Here is a 25182-nt window from a genome sequence, read left to right on the forward strand (position 1 = left end):
TGTCCTTTCCAAATTTTTTGTGATAAGTACATAGGGATTTGATTATCAAGGGGAAAAACTGAAAAAAATGAAACAATAAAGAAGTGAGGAGAGTCAGCAGCTTCTGAGATCAGCCCTGGTTGCTTTGTTTTAGACTCTCAGCTAACCGAGTTAATGCGAACCTTGGCCCCCCGGGTGGCCTGGGGCTTTTTCCATGAATGACTGTGAGCAGATTGTTCCCTGGAACTTGAAGAAGAGCATCACTACAAAGCATTGTGAAAATGAAAATATGTTAAGGGATTTAAAGGCTTTTGGTTAGTTCACATGTAGTGCCTTTTTTAAAACATAGGTATTTTTTGTTGTATGTTGTGATGACTTAGAAAAATTTTGTTTTTACTGAAGAGCCAACTTATTTTCTACAGAGACACCGGAGGATATTTGTAGACTCTTGGTTGTTCTTTTATTGGTGGCCTTAGCCACAAACAATAGAAATGCTCTCCTCAAAGCATTTTGTGTATTGTGAAAGAGATGCTCTTTTCGTAATGAAAAATTAGCTACATATCCGTCAGAATAGAGAGCCAGGAGAGAAATAATGCATTGTTTTCTACTTGCAGAAAAATTAGACACTATGTGTCCATTATCAGAGTGTGCAATGGCAACAATAAGGTATGTAAGGAGAGCCCTTGGGACCCAGGTGCTCCCCAGCAAGATTTCTGTTAACTGCATAACTAGGTAATCAGAACTAATGGCTTTTAAAATTCATTTTTAGGCTGAGAAAATAACTGAATGTGTTCAGTCTGACAGTCGTACAGGTATGGTGCCCCATATTCATTCTTAGGGTTCATTGAGCTTTTGAAAAAAATAAAATAAAAACAGACCTTTACTCTGACTAGCTTGTCTGGTGCACAGGTGGGACTGTATTTTCCTAGCACCATGGCAACGTTTCTTGCCCTAACTCCCCAGGCAGGCTTCTGAGTCGAAGGACCGGAGCACTTGTGGGCATTCTGACAGGTGTCCTGGGGTGGGTCGCAGCCTGTGGGGAGAGAACTGGTCACCTCAAATACATGAACTTATGTGACGACATGTTGAGTGAAGTGTGGTTTTGTTGGCCTGATCTATAATTGAAAAGGCAACAGTGTGGGGTGTCAGACTACAGTACTTTAGCAGGGACATCCACATCTCCTGTCAGTAGACACTGTCAGCCTACAGGGAGGTAGCTGCACCCCATCAGACTTGGCTCACCTTGTATCTGTCTCCTTACCGTGCCTTGGACACCATCTCTTCATCCCCGCATCTGTGTTACTATGGTTTTCCCCTGACCTGGAATGGCCTGTTTCCTTCAAGCGTATGTCATGGCCTTACCTTCCTACTCTGGCCCTCACGGATGAGGGGCAGGCTGTGATGATGCAGGTCCACTCCAGCTCCACGCCACAGGCTCTCCATCGTCTGCTGTAACAAGGATGTTACAGCACCCTGCCATGCCTAGGCAGTGCTCTGATTGCCCGGCTGGTCTGTAAGGACCTCCAGGGAGAAGACTTTGTCTTTCATCCCTTCTGCTGTTGGCTATGTGCTCTTTGCAGTACCAGAGCAGTTCATTCATCCATTCTAGGAATGTTCCCCACGTGTTTCTCTGAGCATTTACTGTATACAAGGCACTGTGCGGAGTGCTTAACTTACAGTGTATTTAAATGAAGCCTTGCAATAACCCAGTGGGGTAGGCATTTTATAGATGTAGTTCCCTTTTTACAGATAAGGAAACGGAAAGGCTAAATAATCTGCCCAAAGATATTCATCTAGGAAGTGGTTGAGCTGGCACTTGAATCCAAATGGCCCAGCTCCAAGAGCTCTGAAGATGTGCTGGGACAGTTCTTGTGGGTGCCCCAAGAGCAATCAAGGCTTTAACCTGAAAAGAAGAGAGACATATTGATCCAAAAACACACAGCAAGTGATAAGAAGTGATCAGTAGTGGATGAGGAAGGACCAGTAGTGCCATGGTGGCTCAGAGGAAGAGGGGAAAGTTCCAGAGAGGGAGAGGTGGATTTGAATAAGAAGAGGGATGTGGAAGGAAAAGCATTCCAGAAATAAAAACAAGCACAGAAGAGGGAAAGTACAGAGTGTGTTCTAGGAAGAGCATGGATTAAATTTTGACTGTTACAAAGGGTCAGTGTGGAAAGAAGAGTTGGCATCGTGAAGGATCCTTAGATGCTGGGTAGGAAATTATGATTTTCATCTGTAGGCAGTGGGAGTCTGAGGATTTTTGAGCAGGGGAGTCGCGTGATGACATCTGAGCGCTGAGAAGCTCTTAGAGTACATGTGTAACAGAGTACGTGGAAGGAGGGCCCAGAGACAAGAACAGCAGCATTGCCATAGTCTAGAGGAGAGAAAACAATGACCAATGCATAATAAAGTGATGACAGTAGGATGAGAGGAGAGGCCAGATATGATGATGGTGTGGGACCAGAGAAAGGAGAGCGAGAAAGAGTAGTCAGAAAGGTAGTTTTAAGCCTGGAAATTTAGGGTGTGGCAATAGGGCTAGGAAGATGAATGTAGAAAGCATTACTTGGGAGGTTCTGGGTTTGTGTATTCATTCATCTGTTCATTCTACAAATTTCTATCGAGTACCTGCTGGGCAGCAGAGCTCTTGCTCCTGTATTCTGCAGAGAAATTAGGACTAGAGATGTAAATTTTGTTGGCAGCAAAGCATTAGCAAGTAACTCAGATGTAGAACTGGTGAGGGCCGGCCCCGTGGCTTAGCAGTTAAGTGCGCGCGCTCCGCTGCTGGCGGCCTGGGTTCGGATCCCGGGCGCGCACCGACGCACCGCTTGTCTGGCCATGCTGAGGCCGCATCCCACATACAGCAACTAGAAGGATGTGCAACCATGACATACAGCTATCTACTGGGGCTCTGGGGGGAAAATAAATAAATAAAATTATAAAAAAAAAAAGAACTGGTGAGATTGAGCTCAGGGATTGTAAAGGGGAATGGAGACTTTGAGGTTACCTAGGAACAGATGGCAGGAAAAGGGGGGGAAGACAGGTTCCTGGAGACCACCTGCACTGGGGTCCAAGAGGGGGCGGGAACCTGGAGGGTGTCACTGAAGTCAAAGGAGGGGAGAGGGGGAGACATCGAGAGTGGTCAGGGCTGAATCGCACAGAGAAAAGAGGGAGGGGAGTGCAGAGCCGGAGATGGAGAGAGACCTTGGCTTTTGCATCCAGGAGCTCATTTGTGACCTGTAGAAGGGCGGGCTCAGGAGGATGGTCAGGGCAGAAGCTGCACTGTAGAGGCTGGAAGAGTCAGGAGTGGCAGCAGCAGACATAGGCCTGCCGCGACAAGGACCCTGCACTGCAGAGTCACGGAGGACTCTGGCTTGGATTTTTTTTTAATTTTCAGAATAGCCCTGTGAAGTAGGCACGGCTGTTCCTGACATTCCTTTATTACAGAAAAAGAAACTGAGGCTCAGAAGGGTTAAATGACAGCCTAGAGTCAGCCAGCCAGGAAATGACAGAGCTGGGACTGGAAGGCAGTATCAGTGATATAGTCAGAGAAAATGTTAGGCAGGGAGGATCTCCCAAGCTGCATTTGTGCTGGCCATTCTCTCCTTTTACTTGATCAGCACCCACTTAGGCGTCTTAGCCATCTTACCAGATGACCAGCTGGCTGTTTAGTCTCCTTCCCCCTCAGCAGCATAACCAGCTTTATGTCCAGAAGACTCAGCTGACTGTCTTGCCTTGGGAGGGCAGTGGACCTATCATAGTCCATGGACCACCCTTTCCTTGGTTACACACAACAAAAATCAGTTCTTAAGCAGAAAAGGAGTTCATTGGAAGGAAATAGGGTGGCTCACAGATTGGACAAGAAAGCTGAAGAACCAGTCTGAAAAAACAACAGGAACCAAGGGAAGCTGGGCCACCGTCCCCACTGCCCTCAGCATGCCCTAGGAAGAGTGTGGGAGGCACCACCGCGGGCACCACTGGCTCTGCTGAGATCCTGGCACAGGATGTTGCTGCCACCGCCCTGGACAGAATGGCTTCTTCACACCCTTGCTTCCTTGCCTCACTCGCTCTAATTCAGACTCTTGGGTGGAAGCACTCATTTGGCTTGGGCCTACGTCACCTGCTACTTTGTCGCTGACAGGGAATGGTGTAGAGGAGTCTCTGGCCTCCTCCCTTCTATCGTGGGAGTCACAGGAAAGGGGGGTTCAGATTCTGGGTGCCCAGAAAAACAATAAATTCCCAGCCATGTCCCCCTTTTCCTGGCCCCTGTGTTGTTTTCACATGATACTGTGTCTCACTGAAGATACTAAATGTGACAGTTGTCCAGTCTTACAAACCTTGAGTTGGTCTGGATCAGGCCCTGAGCCTGGCTTTAGGCACACAGAAGTAAACATGGAGTTCACTGTCTGATGGAAGGTAGAAGTAAGTTGAATACACTGTACTTTCTGGTACCACACTGGGGGAAGCTCGGGGACACTTCCTAGCAATGATGATGGTTGAGTTGGTGTCTGGCAGAGGAGTAGGGGTCAGCCAGAGGACAGGAAGAGCATTCTTGGAGGGAGGAGCAGCATGCACAGAGGCATTGAGACAGGCGAGGCTGGGTCAGGCTAGTTTGGATTTCATCCTGCAAGCAGAGGAGGGCCAGGAGAGTCTTTAAACAGGTAAGTGAAAAGGGGCCACTTAGAAAGATAGTCACAGTGACGGTGTGGAGAAAGGAGACTAAAGACAAAGAGACCAGATGAGAGACTGGAATCAGGAGATACTTAAGTATAATCAGTAGGACTTGGGAGCCAGCTTAAAATGAGGAATAAAGAGAAAAGACTTGAGAATGTCACCAAAATTTCTAGCTTGGCCACTGGATGATGTTAATGAAAATGATAAGTGCAGGAGAAAGCAGGTTTGTACAGGGAGAGGATGGTAAGTTTAGATTTGAATTTAGTACATCTGAGGTGCCTGGAACGTTCCAGTGGAGATGCTTGGTGCCATATGGAGATAGCCAAAGCCTTGGGCCTTGGGCCAGCTCTCCTGATAGAGGAAGTGAGGCAGGATGACTGAGCGCCAAGGATGGAACCCTGCAATAACAGACATTTAAGGGATGGTGGGTAGGGAAACTGGATGTGGAATTGACTCATTCCACCAAAAGTCAGTGCACAGCCACCACATGCCAGGCAACGTGAATGTCTCTGCTTGCAAGAAACCTGCATTCTGTGTTTCTTGGGTAGGGGGAGGGGTAGTTCAGGGGATGAGGAGGTGGTCAGGAAAGGCTTTGCCAGTAGCGTGAAAAGTTTAAGAATCATCCACAAAGTGCTGTAGGGACCCAGGGGATGCAGTGATCTTAAGGGCTGTTGGGAGCAGAAGATCTAGAGTTACATAGAGTTAAAATACCTTTACAATGTTAAGCAGACATTAAAGCCTGCTTTATCTCCTTCCTTTCTTGCCACAGCCCCATCTTCGGTACATGCACTGCTGCTCGCTTCTCTCCAGCCACACTCTGCTCCATCTGCACAAGCAATTTCCTCCTTCTGGAAATGTCTTCCTCCTCTTCCTGGCTACATCTACAAATCATAGCTCATCTCCTCTCTGCCCCCTTTCCCAGAGGAGAATCTGCCACTTCCTCCCTGGGGCTCCTTCTGCATTTCGGGATTATTACTGTACCTCTTAGTTCAACTACCTTTGTTCCCCTCTAGACCACCCACTTTGAGGACATGGACCATACCTTATTCATCTTCACATCCCTAATGCCTGGCTTAGAGCCTGACACATGGTAGGTGCCAGTAAATGTTTGTTGAGTGGATAAAAGGGAGAAGAATGAAGGAACAGCTAGTAAGTTCACAGCCCACTCTTATCAGGCAGCTGCGTGGACATTAATCTCCAGGAGGCTCAGGAAGGAGACACACTTGGGTCTGTGTGTGGTTGAGAGGAGGTGCGATTTGAAGGAGTGAGCATTTGGAGAGAGTACAGTGTCATATGTCGGAAGCAGAAGGAGCAGATGTCAAGGATGTTCGTGAGACAGAGTGGGGAACCATTGTGCTGACACAGCCCCCAGTGTGGTCAAGACAAGTGAGAGATGAAAGGCAGGCTGTTGTCAGCAGACCGTTCCTGTCCTTGACTGCCGGCAAGTTAACTCTTTATCGCTGAGGTGCTCCATGGAGGGCTTTAAGCAAGGGAGGCACAGAATCAGAGTGGTTATATTTAGTGGTACTTCCATTTGTGCACGGGAGTATGCAGGGGTTTGGAGAAGCAGACATGTCTATTGAGCATCTGTTACATGCTGGGAAGTGCTGGTCACCTAGGAAAGAGAAAGGAAAACTATTTCTGCCATCATGTCATTCACAGCTGGTGGGAAAGACAGACGCTAAAGCAGGTGGTTACTGGCAGTGTTGGGGTGGGGTGGGGAGGCATTAGGGGAAGATTTCCCAAAGGTTAAGATACCTGAACTGCATCTTCAAAGAGGATTGAGTTAACCTGAATGAATGAAGAAGGTGGCATGGGAGAGGTATGTTCTCAAGTGGATGTAAACAGTTTTTTGCCAAGGCATAGAGGTTTGGGAGGTGAACTAGCACATGGTAAATAATTCATGATGGCTGGAGAGAGGAGGTCCAGATACCACAGGACTCTGGATGCCACACCAAGGAGTTTAAATCTTATCCTAGAAACAGTGATGAGCCATTGAAATGTTTTAATTGGGAGAGTGATCTGGTCAGATTTTTGTTTGAGAAGGATCACTTGGTTGCCCGTAAAGAATGGATTGAAGGGGGCAAAGTTGGAGGCTGTGGGACCAATGAGGGAGGCTTGTTATAGCCCAGAGGAGGTTGACGAGTGTCTGAGCTAGGATAGGAACAGAGCAGGGATAGGTAAAAGAGGTATTTAGGAGATGGAATCTATAGATTCAGCTGACTAGTTGAGAGAGAGAATGAGGGAAGGAGAGGAGTCATGGATGACTTATCTCCAACTTAAGCAAAAAAGTAGATGCTGTTCAGTGATTAGAATAAAGAGTGGATTTGGGAGAAGATAATGTTCATTTGGATAATGAATTCATTTGAAGTGCTTGGGGGGTATCCAAATGGAGGTGACCAGTGGCCAGTTAGATATAAGTCTGGAGCTCAGGAGAGAGGCCTGGGATAAGACAACAACACAGGAATTAGTTAAAGCTGTAGGAAGAAATGAGAGCTGAGGAGAATTGTGTTGTCTGAGAGGAGAGGAAGGGCTAAGGACAGACCCTTTGGGAATGCCAGAGGGGCTGAGGAAGAGGGAATCATGAAGGAAACTAGGAAGGAATAGTAAGAGATGGAAGGAAAACCAGGAGAGCACGGACTTGGCAAACCAGGAGTTTCCAGAAAGAATGATCCGTTGTGTCTAGTACCACAATTAAGTCAGGTAAAAATTGAACTGTGTCCTTCAGGTGTAGCAACAAGGAGGTCGTCAGTGACCTTGACAAGTTCACTGTGAGTGCCTGTGTAGAAGAGAACGTAGCAAATAGCAAGTGAAGAAGCTTCTCGATGGTAGGGAGGAATATTAAGGGCCTGCATTTAGATCCTGTTTGTGAGCAGGGACTCCAGGTGAGGAAGCCAAGATAAGGCAGAGAAGATAGCGACCTGAACGTGGGAAGACCTGAGCTGGAGAGCCAGCTCTGTGTTCACTCGTTAGTGTGGCAGGTCCCAGTTTCCTCGTCTGTGAAATGGGGACACGTTGGAGAGGCTTAGCACCACACATGGTACTCAGCAGGTGCACAGGGAGGGGACAGGAAGGAAGGTCAACTTTGCCTTGTCATTGACTGGCGTGGGGTCAGGGGGAGAGGAGTCAAACACACCCATTTGGAACCTAGTAGAGCAGTAGGTGCCATACACAGAAAGTGGGCTTGGAGGGGGGCAAGATGAACTATCATTTGAAATATACCCCAAACCAGTATTCCCTGTACTACCCTCGAAAAGAGAAGCATGTTCTTCCCTGGGACATTTTAGAGCTTGTATATGGAAAAATACATAAAAGGTTTTTTTTTTTCCTTTGGGACAAGTGTGGATGGGGATCAAAATTTTCCCACCATTTTATTCAATTATATAGAGGTGTAATAGAAAGAATTCTTCTGAGTTCATTTCTGCTAGTTTTTACTTTATATCATGAGACTCTGTAATTATGTCATCTGGAAACTGTAAAGCACTTGTTTATGATTGGTCCAGATGGGATATTTTGAGAAAGTCAGCCCCCTTAAAACCTAATTGTTTGTAGTCTTCATCTGTGTGCACTGTGTTGATTTTTATGGCATCTTAAATGGTGTTCTAATTCTTAAATTTTGTTTTTTAAAAATTTTAGATTGGTAATTTTCCTAATATGTTGTTAAAATTCCTTTGAAGAGGTGATTTATAATTAAATTGTCTCCACAGATAATCAGTCAGGGAAATATAAAGACAGGAGAAAAAGCTCCCTAGATGTCAGAGCTGTTGCCTCTCGAGCAAGTGAAGGTAGGTGACAAAGACAAGAGGAGAAAATGCTATCTTCTCAGTGTTGAACACATGTAGCCCTGCCACTCGCTCCCCATCTTATCTCCGAATCACTGCCCGCCTCCAATTCAGGAGGGAGAGGGGACCCTAGCAACCCGTGTCCCTTTCTTCTTCTCTCCCGACTCCTGCCAGTGGGCTCCATTCTGAGCCTTTTGATGGAGTCAGGGAATAAAGAAAAAGAAAAGATACATTTTACTATCTATTCTGAAGTTGATTTTCTAAACTATAACCGCAGATGTCACTTTACCTGCTGTAATTATATGAGGAATGCATTTGGAAATTGTTAATGATATATTCCTTTGTGGGTTGCAGTTTGCCATGGGGCCTACCTTTTGATAGAGAGGTAAGCTGCATTTTGGAATGTGAAAGACTCTCATTAAACAAATATTATTTAAGCTCTAATTGGAATATTTTTTTAAGATTATGTAGATATGTGGCCTGAATGATCTAATAGTTTTAAAAACGTAATGAGGGGCAGGCCTGGTGGCGTAGCGGTTAAGTTCGCATGCTCCACTTCAGCGGCCCAGGGTTCGCCAATTCGGATCCTGGGCGCGGACCTACGCACCACTCATCAAGCCGTGCTGAGGCGGCATCGCACATAGAGCAACTAGAAGGATGTACAACTATGACATACAACTGTCTACTGGGGCTTTGGAGAGAACAAAGGAAAAAAGGAGGAAGATTGGCAACAGATGTTAGCTCAGGGACAATCTTCCTCAAAAAAAAAAAAAGTAATGAAAATTATTTATAAAGAGTATAGAGGCAAACATTACTGCTAGCTGTGTACTTTGTTTGGCCCAAAGATGAATTGGGAAGCATGTGGAGTTGCTTGTTACTGGATAAAAAGCCAAAACTTTCCAAAGCAGTAGCAACTCAGATTATACACTAGAAATCCAATGCCTGCCCTCACATTCCTCACAGGTTTGTTGTGAGGATCAGATGACATGTCATTTGTCCCTTGTCCTGGAAAGACTATACAGATCCTACCCTTGCTGTGAGGGCAGGTGGGGTGGCCCCAGCAGGGAAGCAGTGTAGCGTTAATGTAGAAGAGTGTGGGCTTTGGCCTCAGAATGACCTTGATTCAAACCCCGGCTTCATGTACTCTCTGCAGCCTCGGGGGTAGGTTTCTGTGCCTCCATTTCCTTATTGTAAAAGGAGGATCACTACGCTGTCCACAGAGGATTATGTGAGGATTAAATGAGTGTGGGGTGCCTGGCAAGGGTAGTAGTAGCTGCCGTCGTCATCTTCATTGTGGCCCCATGATCCTCTGCAGTCCTCTGCTGCATTTATGCCCACGACTGCCTTCACTCACTGCACTTTAACTTCTGTTCATGCTTTGGATGACTTTGTCATTTCTGTATTTTTAAGAAGTAAACATTTTTCTTTTAACGTTTTTGGTTTTTAATAACTTTTTTTGTTATAATTTACACACAATAAAATTCAGGTATTAAGTGTTCAGTTCGATGAGTTTTGACAATTATATACACTCATAACCACCACCCCATATAGATACAGAAAATACACACACACACACACACACACACACACACCTTTTTACCACATGGAGGCAAGCATTGATTTCTACCAGTGTACGTTAATTTGGCCTCTTCCTGTGCTTCATAGAAATGGAGTTGTGTAGTATGCACTCTTTGTGTCCAGCTTCTTTCACTCATTAGAGTGTTTTTGAGATTCATCCATGTTGCTAAGTGTTTCAGTAGTTCATTCTTTTTTATTGCTCCATTGTGTACTCCATTGTGTGAATATGCCACAATTTGTTTATCCATTCTCTTATTTATTTTATTTTTTTTTGCGAGGAAGACCGGCCCTGAGCTGACATCTATTGCCAATCCTCCTCTTTTTCCCTTTTTCTCCCTAAGGCCCCAGTAGATAGTTGTATGTCATAGCTGCACATCCTTCTAGTTGCTGTATGTGGGACGCGGCCTCAGCATGGCCTGACAAGCGGTGCGTCAGTGCGCGCCCGGGCTCCAAACCCGGGCCACCGGTAGTGGAGCGTGTGCACTTAACCGCTAAGCCCCAGGGCCGGCCCCTATCCATTCTCTTATTAATGGACCTTTATGTTCATCTTTCCACTTTGGAAAGATTAAGAATAAGGCTGCTGTGAATGTTTTTATACAAGTCTTTTTTTGTGGACATGTGTGTTCATCTCCTACCTAGGAGTGGAATTGCTGGGCCCTTGGGTAGCTGCCAACAGTTCTTCAATGTGGGTTGTACCATATTATTCTCCATCACTAACCTATGAGAGTTCCAGTTGCTTCACATCCTTCTACACTTGGTTATACCAGCATTTTAAATTGTAGCCCTTCTTGTGGATGTGGTTTTAATTTTAATTTTCCTGATGACTAATGAGGTTCAGCACCCCTTTCATGTGCTTATGACCATTTGGATATCCTCTTTTGTGAAGTGCTGTTCAAATATTTTGCCCATTTTTATAATTGGGTTGTTTATCTTTTTCTGTTGGTTTGTAGAAATTCTTTATATATTCTAGTCATGGGTTCTCTGTTGGCTATGTGTATCACAAATATATTTTCTTAGTCTGTAGTTTGCCTTTTCACTTTCTTAATGGTCTTTTAATGAAGAGAAGTTTTTAATTTTAATATAGTTCATTTTATCAGTGTTTTCTATTATAGCTAGTGCTTTTTTGTGTTGTGTTTAAGAAATCTTTCTCTATCCCAAGGTTATGAAGATATTCTCCCATGTTTTCTTCTAGAAGCTTTATTGTTTTATGTATCACTTTAGGTCTGTGATCCATTTCAAATTAATTTTTATATCTGGTGAGGGTAGGGATCAAGGATGAATTTTCCCCTGACATGGAAATCCACTTGGCCCATCACTATATTGACAAAACTGTCTTTTGTGATAGCACCATTATTGTAAATCAGATGACTATACATATATGGTCTGTGTCTAACTCTATTCTGTTTCATCGTTCTGTTAGTCTATGCTTGCACCAAAACCACCATCGATTACTACAGCCTTATAGTAAGTCTTGATATCTGGTAGTGTAAAGTTCTTCTTCTAGATTATCTTGGCTATTCTAGGTCCTTTGCATTTCCATATTAGCTTAAGAATCAGCTTGTTAGTACACACGCACATATGCACACAAACCTGGGATTTTATCTGGGAGTGTCTTGAACCTATAGAGCAATTTGGGGGAAATTGAAATCTCAGTAATACTGGGTCTTTCAAACCATAAATATGCCCTATGTCTCTATTTAGGTCTTTGTTTTCTCTCAGCAATGTTGAGCATTTTCAGTGTATAAATCTTGCACAGCTTTCGTTAGATTTAGTCCTAAATCTAATTGATGTTTTTTGATGCTATCATAATGTTGTTTTTTATTTCACTTTCCAATTGTTTGTTGCTAGTATATAGAAATAGAAATACAATTGACTTTTGTGTATTGACCTTCTACTGAGTAACCCTGATAAACTTACTCATTGATTGTAAGAGTAGTATTTATAGATTCTTTTGGACTTTCTACATACACAGTCATGACAATCTTTATACCTTTTCTTTTTCTTTTTCTTACATTATTACATGTACACAATTGTTTGGTTTTTATAAGCATATGTCACTCTCGTTATATTTTTAAATGAAAACAAGTCCTTTTATGATATAGTGATAAAATAGTGGTTTTTATTTTGGTTTAATGACCTTGTTGAGTAAAATGGAAAGTTGGCAACCATATACTGGTCACCAAAATTAGATTTAAGGAGTTTTGTTGGTTCCCCAAATTTAAGGCATTTGAGAGCCCCTGAGTTGGTTGATCTGGCACAGTGTTTCTCTTTGGCCTCAGTTTGGTAAAATGAGGCTGACATATCAGGCTATGGAACAGTCTGTGGTCCTTTAAGATCTTTGGTAAACAGCATTTGGCAGGACAGTGGGGCTTTCAGGGAGATACACAGAACACTGTGTGAATATTTTTTTCCTGCCTGTACACTGCCCAGACTTGCCCCCACCCCAGAGGAACCATATCTTGACAGGAGCAACAAAAAATTAATAAACTTTAGAGCCTTAGAGCCTAAGAGTTGCTGCCCGCCTCATTTAGGGTATTTATGTTATCAGTCTAGATTGAGCATAACAGTGGAATCACCAAAGGGTGCTTTGAAAAAGTTAACCAGAAATTCATGTATTTCAGTTAATGGTGAGTTGCATTTATCATTCCTGCCATATATGAAACAAAGAGCCTGTGTGGCATTGTCTTCCAGAACGTTTTTACTCCTGGATATCGGCAGGCTGAATAATTATAAAGCTTTATTGTTATAAACACAAAAAGAGGCTGTTTGGCCTTGACTTGCTAGATTGTTTCCTCTATTTTCTCTCTGGCCTGTAACATCAGAAGTTCAGTGTATGGGGGCACGTGCATCCTAGTGCCTAGAACTGAAGGAAGCAGAGTTGGTTATGCCAGAATCCCGTGCTTGTTAGGATGAGAAGGACCATGCAGTTCTCGTCTTTACCCCTTCATTATGCGGCTGCGCACACTGAGGCCTCGGGGAGGAGGGGAGGTCACAGAGCCCTCGGCTGTTGAGACAGGTGTCCCAGGCTGTGCATACCCTGACCTCTGTATCATGTGATCTCTCCACAGTTGCCAGCCAGAGACGACACTCCTCCATGGCCCGGATACATTCCATGACAATTGAGGCGCCCATCACCAAGGTGAAGCAGTTTGTGGTCGGTCTCCACTGAGCATGGAAGTCCCTTGTTCTCCCAGTTGACTGTTTCCAATGAGGTGAAACAGACCCACAGCAGTAATAACGCTCCCCTGTTTGTATGGAGCTGCTTTCTCTAAAGAGAGACGATGTGACACGAGCATTTTAACTAGTCTTAAGTTAGCATTGAGCGCTCTTGCCAGCCTGACTCTCTGGATTGCTTTCCCATTGTTTTTAAGGTTATGAAACTCAGGTCTTTTCTTTCCATATTGTAGGTAATCAATATTATCAATGCTGCCCAGGAAAGCAGTCCCATGCCTGTGACAGAAGCCTTAGACCGTGTGCTGGAAATTCTAAGAACCACTGAATTATATTCGCCACAGTTTGGTGCTAAGGATGATGATCCTCATGCCAATGACCTCGTTGGAGGCTTGATGTCTGTAAGTATTTTTGATCAGGCTGCTGGCTAGAGCCTGCTGTTCCTGTTTGTTTTCTCAGAGGTTATATTTCTGTGGGCTGGCCAACACAGAGCTCTCTGTCTAGGGCTCAGTCCCTAAACCCTTCCATCGCCTGGGCTCAGCTACTCTCTGGCCAGAGCTGTCATCCACTTGCTGCCTACCACCCAGGGGGACCTCAGCTTGAAGCAGAGAAGGGAGGAGCATATTCTAGACAGTCTTCTGAGCTGGTTCTCCATTTTTGCTTAGGGGTTCTACAAGTAATTTATTTAAATAAAACTTAATTTGTTAAAAGACTTTGAAATCTGGGGCAGAAAAAAAGAAAAATATATGAAATATTCCCTACCAAATTATAAAACAGAAAGACTATATATGTTTAAAGAGGCACCGGGGATGGGTCACGGTTTCCCTCCAAAGCATCCTACACAGGTTTGGTGACTTCACGGGAAAGAAGGGCTTGGGACCATTTCATTAGAAAGGGGCTTCGTACCACGGGCTCTTGAGGCATTCCAGATGCCTCCTCCAACCCGTCTAGTATAGAGGTCTCACAAGGGAAGAACAACTTTGTGGAAAACAGATCATTCCATCGTTATCTGTCACCTTTTGTCTTGGTCCAAAATAAAATTCACCTCCCCTCCCAATTCTTGCTTTCTGAAGTCACATGATTTCTTAAAAATAAGGTTTTAGGCAGTAATCTGAACGGTAGAGTGATTCCCAGTGATGATGATGTCTAATTGTGGTCTTGCCTATTTGAGACAGACGCTCCTCCAGCCTGTAGGTGAGGGGTGAAAATGATGAGGATGAGGTGGGGTAGTGTCCTGGGGTGAGGGGAGAAGAGAGGCACGGTGGGTATCAGGGCTGAGAGGAAAGCCACTGAGGGGCTTGGGCGGTGGTCTGGGAGCAGCTCTCACACTGAGTCCGCTGGCCGGAGCAGTTAGAGGACAAGGAAGATTCTAGTTTTCCAGAGGAAGTCTGGTGTCCATTAGGGCAAGGAGGGTGGCAGGAAAATGGTGGGGAAGGGTTGAGGACAGAGGGGAATTGTCCCTAAGAAACCAAACCAGAGTCCTGAATGCCAGCAGGAATGCTAGGTGGGGCCTCTCTCGAGCTCCCTCCCTGGTGCTGCCCCTGCCCCTGAGTTGAGCCAGTCCATCCCAGCATCAGGCTGTGTGCTCGGTAGGTGGCTGAGTTCAGTGCTTGAGCACAGTGATGATCACAGGGGGAGCCTTGGGTGCAGTGATGGAGAGGGCTGCCCCTAGCTGTCCTCTGGGATCAACTGTCCTAGGGTTTTTGAGAAGTAAAGAATAGTTGTGACTTCTTTTTTTCTTGTTTCCTTGATTTTTATCAGGATGGTTTGCGAAGACTGTCTGGGAATGAATATGTTCTTTCAACAAAACGTAAGTTTTTCCTTTTTAATTTTTTGGATCACTATTAATATTACAGTCAAGCTTAAGTGATGAAAATAGATTTTTCAGATAAAAGGTTTCAGATAATTTTCTCATCAGTAAGAAGTTTCTTAGTATGTCGTAAAACCTCAAAAACAAAGCAACTGTCCCCTGAAGCGGTACTGTCCTCTCTAAGGAACAAACAGTTAATACTATAAAGCCTATTAATTTTGTTTTCCAAATTACATCACTTTACAGATCTTCAACAGGTTTCAAACAGTATAATCACTCCCATCTCTCTTCACGATGTCCCACCACGGATAGCTCGGGCCATGGAAAATGAGGAACACTGGGACTTTGATATTTTTGAACTAGAGGCTGCCACTCATCAAAGGTGAGTCCTTGTGGAGCTCAGCAGACAGAAAGCTCAATTCCAAGGGCCTGTGTGGAGAAAGCCACCCAGGGAGTGTGGATTCTGCACAGAGCCGGTTCCTGGTCAGGGAGGGAGGCTCAGGAAAGAGTAGCGGGGCCTAGGCCTCAGCGAGGGGATCAGTGAGAAGCAGGGGAGAGTCTGCCTGATCATGACTCCTGTGGAGACAGCAGACTCATGGAAAGCATGAAACTGGGCAAGTGACTTAACCTCCAAAGAGCAGAGGGTTTTTTTCCGTAAAGTATGGATATTAATTTCTCCTGTAGGTAGTGGTATGTTGAAATAGCAGCAAGGAGCCCCACTCCAAGCCTAGAACTAAAAATTAGAAATATACAAACACACACATTTGATAAGAGCTGTCCCCAGATCTTGGTTGCTGTGTTGGTGACAGGCATGGGGACACCCAGAACTCCAGTCCTCCTGATGTGGGTGTGATCACAGATAGTGGGGTGGGATTGGGATTTTACCTTCACTTTTGTACCTTGCTGGAAAAGAAGCATTCACCAAAGGAGTGTGATGGATTGGCACACAGGAGAGGGATGTCCACAGAGCTGATGCCAGCCAGGGCTGCCCTTCAGGGTTGCGAGGCCCTGAACCTGGCAGACAGAAGGCAGTTGCAGGAAAAGTGTGCTCTTCTGGGGCACGGGATGACTCATCAGGTGTCATCCCAGTCTGGGTGACTGTCCCCAACATAACACCTGCCCTTTGCTCAATGTGCGTCAACCTTTTGATACATTCTCTTCCATGTACCCCACCCGGGTAAGAAGAGTGGAAAAGAAGACTCCCATGGCAAGTGAATCTGAGCACCTGGATTACATACTGGTTTACATCCATGTGATTCAGGCCAAGGTCAGTTTAAGTGTTATGAGCCTGATCATCTCTGGATACTGCCTCAGCAGAACCAAGTCTCTTGACCTTCCAAGCCAAAGGCCAGATGCTGGATCAAGGTGGCTTCTCAAGGAGGGGCCTGAGTTGGTGGCCAGTTGGTCACCTTCTTAAGGGAAACCTCCTCATACTGTAACACCCACCTCCAGATTGTCGAGACCATTACATGACATGTGACAGTGTCTAGCTCATATGTGGTCATCACAAACTGTTATTTTCTTCTAGGCAGGACATCTAGCCAATGACATAGGTCCAGCAAGTCCAAAGGAGAGGATAGGGTTCAAGGCGGCACAGGTTTAGCGTGGCGACACATTGATTTTGAGGAACCCACTAGTGCAAGCAAGAGTCTGAATCAAGAAGGGCAGAGTGAGCAAACCTCACCACAGCCAGTGGGGAGCACCAAACAAGAGCTCTGACGCCAGGATTGGAACTGGGCTCCAGCCGAGGTTGGTGTAGGCTACCAGGAGGAAGGGCAACAGAGAGGACAGCACTGCTGGGCCAGCCCCTCTTGGCTGCCCTGCACACTCTCTGAAGTCTGGCTTGGGTTTGTTTGTTGGAGCTGAACCCATTCAGGGCTCCAAACATTTTGCCTATTTCTTTGTTTTAATGTTGTGATGTTTTTCTCTACAGGCCTTTGATTTATCTTGGTCTCAAAATATTCGCTCGCTTTGGAATCTGTGAATTTTTAAACTGCTCCGAGACAACGCTGAGATCTTGGTTACAAATTATTGAAGCCAATTATCATTCTTCTAACCCCTACCACAATTCTACACATTCTGCTGATGTCCTTCATGCCACTGCCTATTTTCTCTGCAAAGAGAGGATAAAGGTGAGCTGTGTTTGCACTCTGTGCTTACCAGGCAGGAACCGTGGGGCAGGCTGCTGCCTCTGCCTCCACCCAGTTGCTACACAGGGTGACTGTTCAGGAATGGCCCCGGCACGTGTGCAGCCTGGCCTGGGAAGGGTGTGGCTGTCTGAGAAGTCAGGCCGGAGGCCACACCGTGGCTCTGGGGAGTTGAGGTGTTAATGTATGACATGGCCCCCGCCAATCTATGGGCGTATAAGGAGCAGGATTTGGTCCCTGGGGAGAAAGCCAGCAAGAACAAGATAGGACTGTTGTTTTGGTCGTCTCACTGAACCTACAGACAAGTACAGCCAACCAACTGTTGGATATTGGCGCTTTAGGGCCCCCACCTGTCCCTGAAAGTCAGCAGGGTTTGAGACCAAGTTCATCATTTTTGCCCAGCACTGCTCCCACCCAGAGTTACCTACCTGGTCTAGAATTCCATCATCCAAGCAGATACCCGAATCAGAATCCTGGAGTCACCTTCAGATCTTTCCTCTCCTCGAGCCCTCGACATCTGGTAGATCATCTGACCTTGCCTACTATAACCCCTAAATGTTCTCAGAATCATCTCATCCTTATAGTGCCCTGCTGCTGTCCCAGTGAGGGCCCCATCATTTCTCATCTAGACTGTGCCAGATGAGAACTCCTGACTACCCTGCTCCTATGGAGCACACTCACACTGCTGCCAACATGAGCTTTCTGAACCATGTCGGTCCCAGGAGCAGCTTCCGATCTCCTACAGGATTCAAACTTTAAAACTCCACAGTATGGTGTTCACAGCTCCCTGGCACAGGCCATGTTTGGGCTATGCTAAACCACTTTAGTTTCTGAAGCTTCCCTCACACCTCCACCTGTCCTTCGGGGATCCATGTCAGCCTCCCTTCCTCTAGGAAGCCTTCCCTGGACTGGCCTCCAACCCCTGCACTGACTTAAGTGCCCCTCCTCTGTATTCCCATACCCTCCTGGGCATGCTCATGATTTTACTGTATTTGATGCCTACTTACTGGTCCATCCACTCTATTTGGACAGCAGGCTCCTTTTGTATCCCCAGTGCCTGCCCCGCTCAACCGAGTTAATGCAGTGGAGGAAGGGTGAGGACTATTAACTCAATGACTCCATAGGGCTGCAAATATTAGGTGCAGTGACCACTGACACCTACTGGTAGCCAATCAGAACAGCTCAGGGTCTGCCGGGGGCCATTGAGCAGCTTTAGCTCCAGCTTTGAGGCTGCAGGAGAGGGGGATGGGAATAGGCCACAGTAAGGAGAGCCTCACAGAAGAAAGGTTCCATACAAGGAAGGTTATTCATTGCCCACTCCCACACCAGGCTCCCTAAGAAAGCTTTCATGTTATAAATTATTTCATTGGGGAAATTTTTGAAGCAGCAACTAGATTTGCCAACGTATTTGTGTTATTTCCTTCTACAACCATCATAAGGTGGCACGAAGGGTCCAGGGAGCTCCAGTGGCATGGCCATTTCACTTTTAGAAGTATTTGAGAGCAGAAGAATGAAACTACTGGTTTTGTATCTAAGAAAATAGGGTCTCATGAGGAATGACACAGCCAGGCATCATTGCCTGAAGGTCAGACCTTCAGTTGCCCTTTCCCTGCTCCCTGTTTTTTTTTCTATTTTTAAGAAAGATCATGACCAAGACTGTAGGTAGAATTAGAGTCCGGAGAGAGGACTGTTTTATAAAGTACAAAAACAAATGGCAGGAGAGGAACGTCTGTATCAATGTAGTGCAGCATATAAAGACAACCTAATTTTTGCTGTAACTGTTGCTTTTGAACTACTCTATAGATAACATACGAATATAAATTTAGAAAGCTAACTTAATTTTTAATAGCACTTACTGACTTACAATTCACATCATACAGTTAACCCATTTAAAGTTAAAAATTATTGAATTTCAATTTAAATAAATTTACAAGACTGATTTATTAGATATACACCTTCTTTTCAAGTGTCTATAGAATATTTCCAAAAATAATCTTATGCTAGGACACAATGAAGGTCTTGATAAACTTTAGAATTTCATAGGCTATATTTTCTAACCACAACATAATAAAACTAGAATTTTATAACTAAAGGTTAAATAAAAAATGTCAACCATTACAAACGAGAAAATATTTTGAATAATTTGGGGATAAACAAGGAAATAAAACCAAAAATAACAGATTATTTAGAAAACAACAAAATAAGAAACCTATACATCAAAACCTACAGAATGGGAAGAGCAAAATGATAGTTCAAAATGGTTCTTTGAAATAACTAGGAAAATAAAGTTCTAGCCAACCTAATCAAGAAATACAGAAAACTCAGAAATACACACATCTGAAATGGAAAATGATAGAAGAAAGTACCATGCACTTATGTACTAATTGAAAAGCCTTAAAATAGATGGTTTCCCAAAAAAAAAAAATTGAAAGAAAGAAGGAATATTTTGAATCAAATTAATGCTAGAACTAGAAAACCAAAAGAGGTCAATACCGTGGAAGTAGCTTCTGAACTATCAACTAATTTCTTCAAAACCTGGCTCCTGGGGCCGGCCTGGTGGGGTAGCGGTTAAGTGTGCACGCTCCGCTGCAGCGGCCCAGGGTTCACAGGTTCAGATCCCGGGCGCACACCGACGCACTGCTTGTCAAGCCATGCTGTGGTGGTGTCCCACATAAAGTAGAGGAAGATGGGCACGGATGCTGGCCAGGGCCAATCATCCTCAGTGAAAAGAGGAGGATTTGCATCACATGTTAGCTCAGGGCTAATCTTCCTCAAAAAAAAAAAAAAAAATCTGGCTCCTCATCCAGATGGACAGGTGAGTTCTTGAGCCCTTTAAGGAATTGTTCCATGTTACATAAAACCTTTTCAGAACCTTGAAAAAGAAGGAAAACTTCCAGATCATTTTACCAAACTCATAAAGCCCTGACATCAACCTGACAAAAGATGGCACCAAAAGGGGGGAGAAAAGTAGACCAACCCTCAAATAATGTGAGTGATGCATATTTTAAAAAATTATTTCTCTTTTATTTAGTAATATTAGTTTGTATTAGTCTAAGTCAATATGTCAGACTAAGGACCTTTTTTTGTGATGGGTCTAGAGTCAGACTGGCTGAGGAGGTGACTCTTATCTGTTGAGGACACCCTGTATTTTGGTAAGTCCTTAACTTAGGTGAGACTGAGAATCAGATAATTTTTCCTAATAAACATATGCCAAGATATAACTGTTTCTGAGTGTAATAGGAAACTGGATTTGCTCAACAGTATGCTTTTCTCAGAAATCTGAAATATTCTTACCTTAAAGTAATAGGGCAGAAAGAAAATGATACAGAAGGCTTCCTTGCTTTCAATGCCATGCCTCAGTTTTTAAAAGTTCTCTTGTTTTTAGCAAACTTTAGATCCGGTTGATGAGGTAGCCGCCCTCATCGCAGCCACTGTTCACGATGTGGACCACCCTGGGAGAACCAACTCCTTCCTGTGTAATGCTGGCAGTGAGCTGGCCATTTTGTATAATGACACTGCTGTGCTGGAGAGCCACCATGCGGCCTTGGCCTTCCAGCTGACCACTAGAGATGACAAATGCAATATCTTTAAAAACTTGGAGAGGTAAGAACAATGAGTAGGAAAGTATGTTGGTTCCTCTCTCTCTCTCTTTTTTTTTTTTAAGGGCTTTATTGAGATATAATTCACATACCATACAGTTTACCCATTTAAAGTGTACAGTGGTTTTTAGTATATTCAGAGTTGTGCAACCATCAGCACAATCAATTTTACAACACTTGCGTCACCTCCAAAAGAACCTTGAACTCATTAGCAGTCACTCGCCATTCTCCTCTCAACTCCCTCAGCCCTAGGCAACCACTGATCTACTTTCCATTTCCATAGATTTGCCAGTTCTGGGCATTTCATATAAATGGAAGCATACCCAATATGTGGTCTTTTGTGACTGGCTTCTTTTACTTAGCACAATGTTTTCAAGGTGCAGCTCTTGACATTTCAAGAGGACAAAGTATAATGCTAACATCTTGAGCTTTTATAGACTCAGAGAAGTTGTCATCTTACATTTCTGCCCGGAACACTCCCCTCTGCCCTCCTGTGCCCAACAGACTTCTCATCATTGTCTCTGTTCACATGTCACTTCCTCGAGGAGGCCTTTCCTGACCTGTCACACTAATTATTCAGTCTCAAGTTCCTTCATAGCGCTTAACCACATTTTTAAATAATCGTTTTTCATTATTTGTCTAATGTCTGATTGGATTCTTAAGCTCTGTAAGATCACAGTGGTCATATGTCTGTCATTCATCTCTGTACCCTCATTGTCTAGCGTGATGCCTAATACATGGTCAGGACTTCATAAATATCAGGAGGAAGGAAAAAGTGTTCTGCCATGAAGAATACTTATTAATTTGGATTTTTAAAGGAAAGTTTTATATGGAATTTTTAAAAAAGGAGATTCCTGATTTTATGAACCTTCCTTTTGCCATGTTCTAGAATTTCAGAGGTAGAGTTAAAGTAGATTTTATTCATAGTTGCTTGTATATATAACAGCTATCTTTAGAAAAATACATGAGACCCTGATAACTTCGGTTGTCTCCAGGGAAAGAAACAGAGTGACTGGAAAAAAAGAGGTTGAATAGAGATTTCATTTCATGCTATTTATACCTTTTGAACTTTTAATTATATGGTTTGCATCCTCAAAAAGTGAATTTTTAAATGTAAATAAGAACAAGGGCTGGAAGAAAAGGTGTTAAAGACTCCCTGTGATTTTCTCAGCTGTCAGAAGGTCTGCCCTCTAAGTTTCTGGGCACTAGAAACTTGATGGGTCTCAAGGTACCTCTGTGTGGGATACATTCTTCATGACCACAGATCTGTCTTCATGAAGAGAGCTGGCTTTGTTTACACCTGCTGTGTTCTACCTTATTTTCTTCTAAGAACTATATGCCTGTGCTGCAGAAGGACAACAGCATGAACATTGCATCTGTAAAGTCTTGCCCATAAGCATCTGTTTGGTTCTGGTTAACTTCTAGTTAACCAGGGTTAAGTTAACTAGGGTTAACTTAACTAGTTAACCCTAGTTAACTAGGGTTCAGATTCCCCTTGCTAACAATCTAGCCACTAACCTATAACTTCCACATTCTTTTAAAGTGTGCCCTCTGACTGACCTCCAGTGATGTGCAAATTTTGGCCACAGTAGACAGGTGTCCTAGATAAGATTGTTTTCAGGAGTCTGGTCTGGATCAATAAACTGTAGCATCTTCTTGTTTGTCGTCTACAACAGGAATGACTATCGGACCCTGCGCCAGGGTATTATCGACATGGTCTTAGCCACAGAAATGACAAAGCACTTCGAGCATGTCAACAAATTTGTCAACAGCATCAACAAGCCCTTGGCAACACTAGAAAAAAATGGGGTAAGGGAAACTAATCGCAAAGAGAACCTATGTTTGGGGCCCTTATCCCTATGTGTTGTGGGGAAACATGGGTTAGGATATCAAATTAATGCCAGAAGTAGAAAACCAAAAGAGATCAACACCATGCAAGTAGTTTTTAAACTATCAACTAATTTCAAAACCTGGAAAGGTTTTGAGCCATGGAAGGGTTCCCCCAGTGGGATCATTGAATTTAATTTCCAGTGGTTAAGAAATTATTTAAAGTACAAAAACTTGGCAGGAAAAAAAATAGGACATCCAAAAATAGATGTGAAAATTCTGAAGGGAGAGTCAAGTTTTAGATAAACTAATTTTAGACAGGTGGACTATTCCTGCACCCTTTCTTACAATTGTCCCCTTCCCCTCTTCTCAGGCATTCTGGGGTCAGTTGGAACTCTTGAGGTCTCTCACCAGCCACTCCCCACTGTGCACATTCTGTGGTAGCAAAAACTATCCTCTGTTGGTCTATGTCACAGGAGGGTGGTGGTTGGGAAGGACTGTATTTTGGTCACAAGGGTGACATTATTGTTGCCCCTAATTTCTGGATTTGAGGCATGGAGTCCACAACTGCCTGGCAAGGATGACATTAAACCTCTTGCCAGGCAGGAGACCACAGCTGAGGGAGCAGACAGATCTGAGTTTGCATCCTAGTTCTGCTTCACCAACTCCTTGTCTGTAGACTGGGCATAATAAATCTCAAGGCATCGGATTGATGGGCATGGCACAAGATAGGCACTTAATAAATGGTATCTATGATATTAGATTCCTTGTGAGATCAGCACCTAGAGCATATGTTCTTTCATGAAACCTCTTCCTTTGAGGCCCAAGTGTCTGCCCTACCATCTACCCAACATGCACTGAACATCTTGGCACCAGCTCACAGCCTTTTCCACTGCCCTCCTCCCCAACTCCTGTCACCATCCTGAGAATCTTTACTGTGCACAGAGATGACTTATCCTATCAGGATAGGATCACAATTCCTTGAATTCTAACTCCAGTTTACTTCTGCAACTCATTTGTTTGGTCATGGCCTTTGTTTGTCCCTGGCTTTCTAGCTTATTACTCCTTCACACTTGTTCCTGTTTAGCCTGAGTTGAAACCTGTTGAGAACTCTGCTCCCTTCAGCCTTCCCTGTTCTCTCAGTTTGTCAGCCTGCCTTTGACTTCACTCCCTTTCCAAGGACTTCAATGCAGAAGCACCCACACCAGCCCCTTTTGTTGGCTCCTGCTCTGCCATCCTGGATAGGGCTGGTTGTCACCTGGGCCACTGCTTCTGGCTGACCCCATGCCACAGAAAGAGACCGCATACCTCACAGACTTGGTTTCCTCTATCTATCTGGGCAGTTCGCAGACACAGCTGAATCCTATTCCACTTGACAGTCGCATTTCTCATCTCGGTTGTCAGTACTTGGGGGTACATCTGAGAGACTGGAAATCAGTCTCCAGTGGGTCAGAGCAGGGACAAAGTAACATGAAAGAAAATCGTTTCCAACTGGCCGTACTGAACTGTAGTCAAACTGAAAGTATTAACACATCTGAAGAGAGAAAGGTCAGCACAAAGCTGGTTGGCAGTGGGACACTTGGAGCAAGAAAAACTACTGAGGCAGCCTTGGTAGTGTCCATTCTGGCACTCTCTAGGAGACTAGGCAGCCTAGACTCAGGATGCCACCTGCCCATCTTGATGGCAGATCTTTCCCCACTGAGATGGGACCATCAGGCCTTCTTGGACTACGGCGATTACTCATTGAAATCACGTGACTGACTCTTAGAAATTTGCTTGATGGGCACAGAATTAGAATGAGGAGACTTGCTTGCTTCCTCTCATCTTTAACAGTGCTCTTTGCCCCAGTACTTCCTCTTCCAACCCACATTTGCTTCAGAGGGTCCATTATACCATGGATTGAGAATCCATATCCAGAAGGGCTCCTTGTGAATCAGACAAGCATATGGTACTGTGAATGGACAGAGCCCAGTGCTAAAGGTAGAACTTAATTTCTTATCCTCACTCAGCTGTATAGCTTTGGACTAGTCTCTTCACCTTTCTGAGTCCCAGTGTCCTCATCTGTAAAATGTAATAGTAAATAATACTGCATTTCATACCTACCACAAGATCTTTTTGTGAGTGCAGATCAAAAGGGAATGACTGTTAAGTCCTTTGTATACCATAAACTGTTAAGATAATGTTAAGGAAGTATCACTGTATCTGACAGTCTTGGTACACTGACAACTAATTCCCATGATCACACCTATTACAAGGCTGGGTTGGGGACTGGGTTATGAGAAGCAGGGAGCCTGGTGGACCACAAGACTTTCTTTGTTGTGAGGGCAGAGAAGCCTTTTATTTTCTCAGTTCACACTCTTTTTAGTAAATTTAATAAAAGATAAAACCAGTCTTTGAGTTCTTATCAAGGGAGAGCATTAGAGATAGTAGAATAGAAAGAAAAGGCAACTGTAAGAAATATTTAGAGTGAGAAGAAGAGAAGAAAGAGCCAAGAAGAAGGGGAAGGGCAGATACACCAACCCCCAGTGCTACCTTCTACTCCTAGGGTCCTGCTGGAATCTCACTGGGCCTTGGTTTTCCCCTTTGTAAAGTGAGGGGCCAAGCTCAATGCTCAGAGTATC

At 44.3% G+C, this 25182-nt stretch overlaps 1 protein-coding gene across 6 annotated transcripts in view; it reads left to right on the forward strand.

The window, feature by feature from the left end:
- PDE8A (phosphodiesterase 8A) overlaps nt 1-25182 on the forward strand; it is a 150049-nt gene that overhangs the window by 111628 nt on the left and 13239 nt on the right. For all 6 annotated transcript variants that reach the window (XR_015551638.1, XM_087429001.1, XM_087429004.1 and 3 more), the window contains 10 exons: nt 594-645; nt 749-791; nt 8355-8432; nt 13076-13146; nt 13415-13579; nt 14940-14988; nt 15235-15370; nt 16922-17120; nt 20521-20738; nt 22411-22543. Coding sequence is in view for 5 of the 6 variants with exons in the window: in XM_087429001.1 (XP_087285127.1) it covers nt 594-645; nt 749-791; nt 8355-8432; nt 13076-13146; nt 13415-13579; nt 14940-14988; nt 15235-15370; nt 16922-17120; nt 20521-20738; nt 22411-22543 (1144 nt within the window). In the remaining variant the exon portion in view is untranslated. The remainder of the gene's footprint in view (nt 1-593; nt 646-748; nt 792-8354; nt 8433-13075; nt 13147-13414; nt 13580-14939; nt 14989-15234; nt 15371-16921; nt 17121-20520; nt 20739-22410; nt 22544-25182) is intronic.

Source organism: Ceratotherium simum, chromosome 3 (genome assembly GCF_057802395.1).
Source record: "Ceratotherium simum simum isolate JZ-2026a chromosome 3, ASM5780239v1, whole genome shotgun sequence".
In the NCBI taxonomy this organism is placed as follows: Eukaryota; Metazoa; Chordata; class Mammalia; order Perissodactyla; family Rhinocerotidae; genus Ceratotherium; species Ceratotherium simum.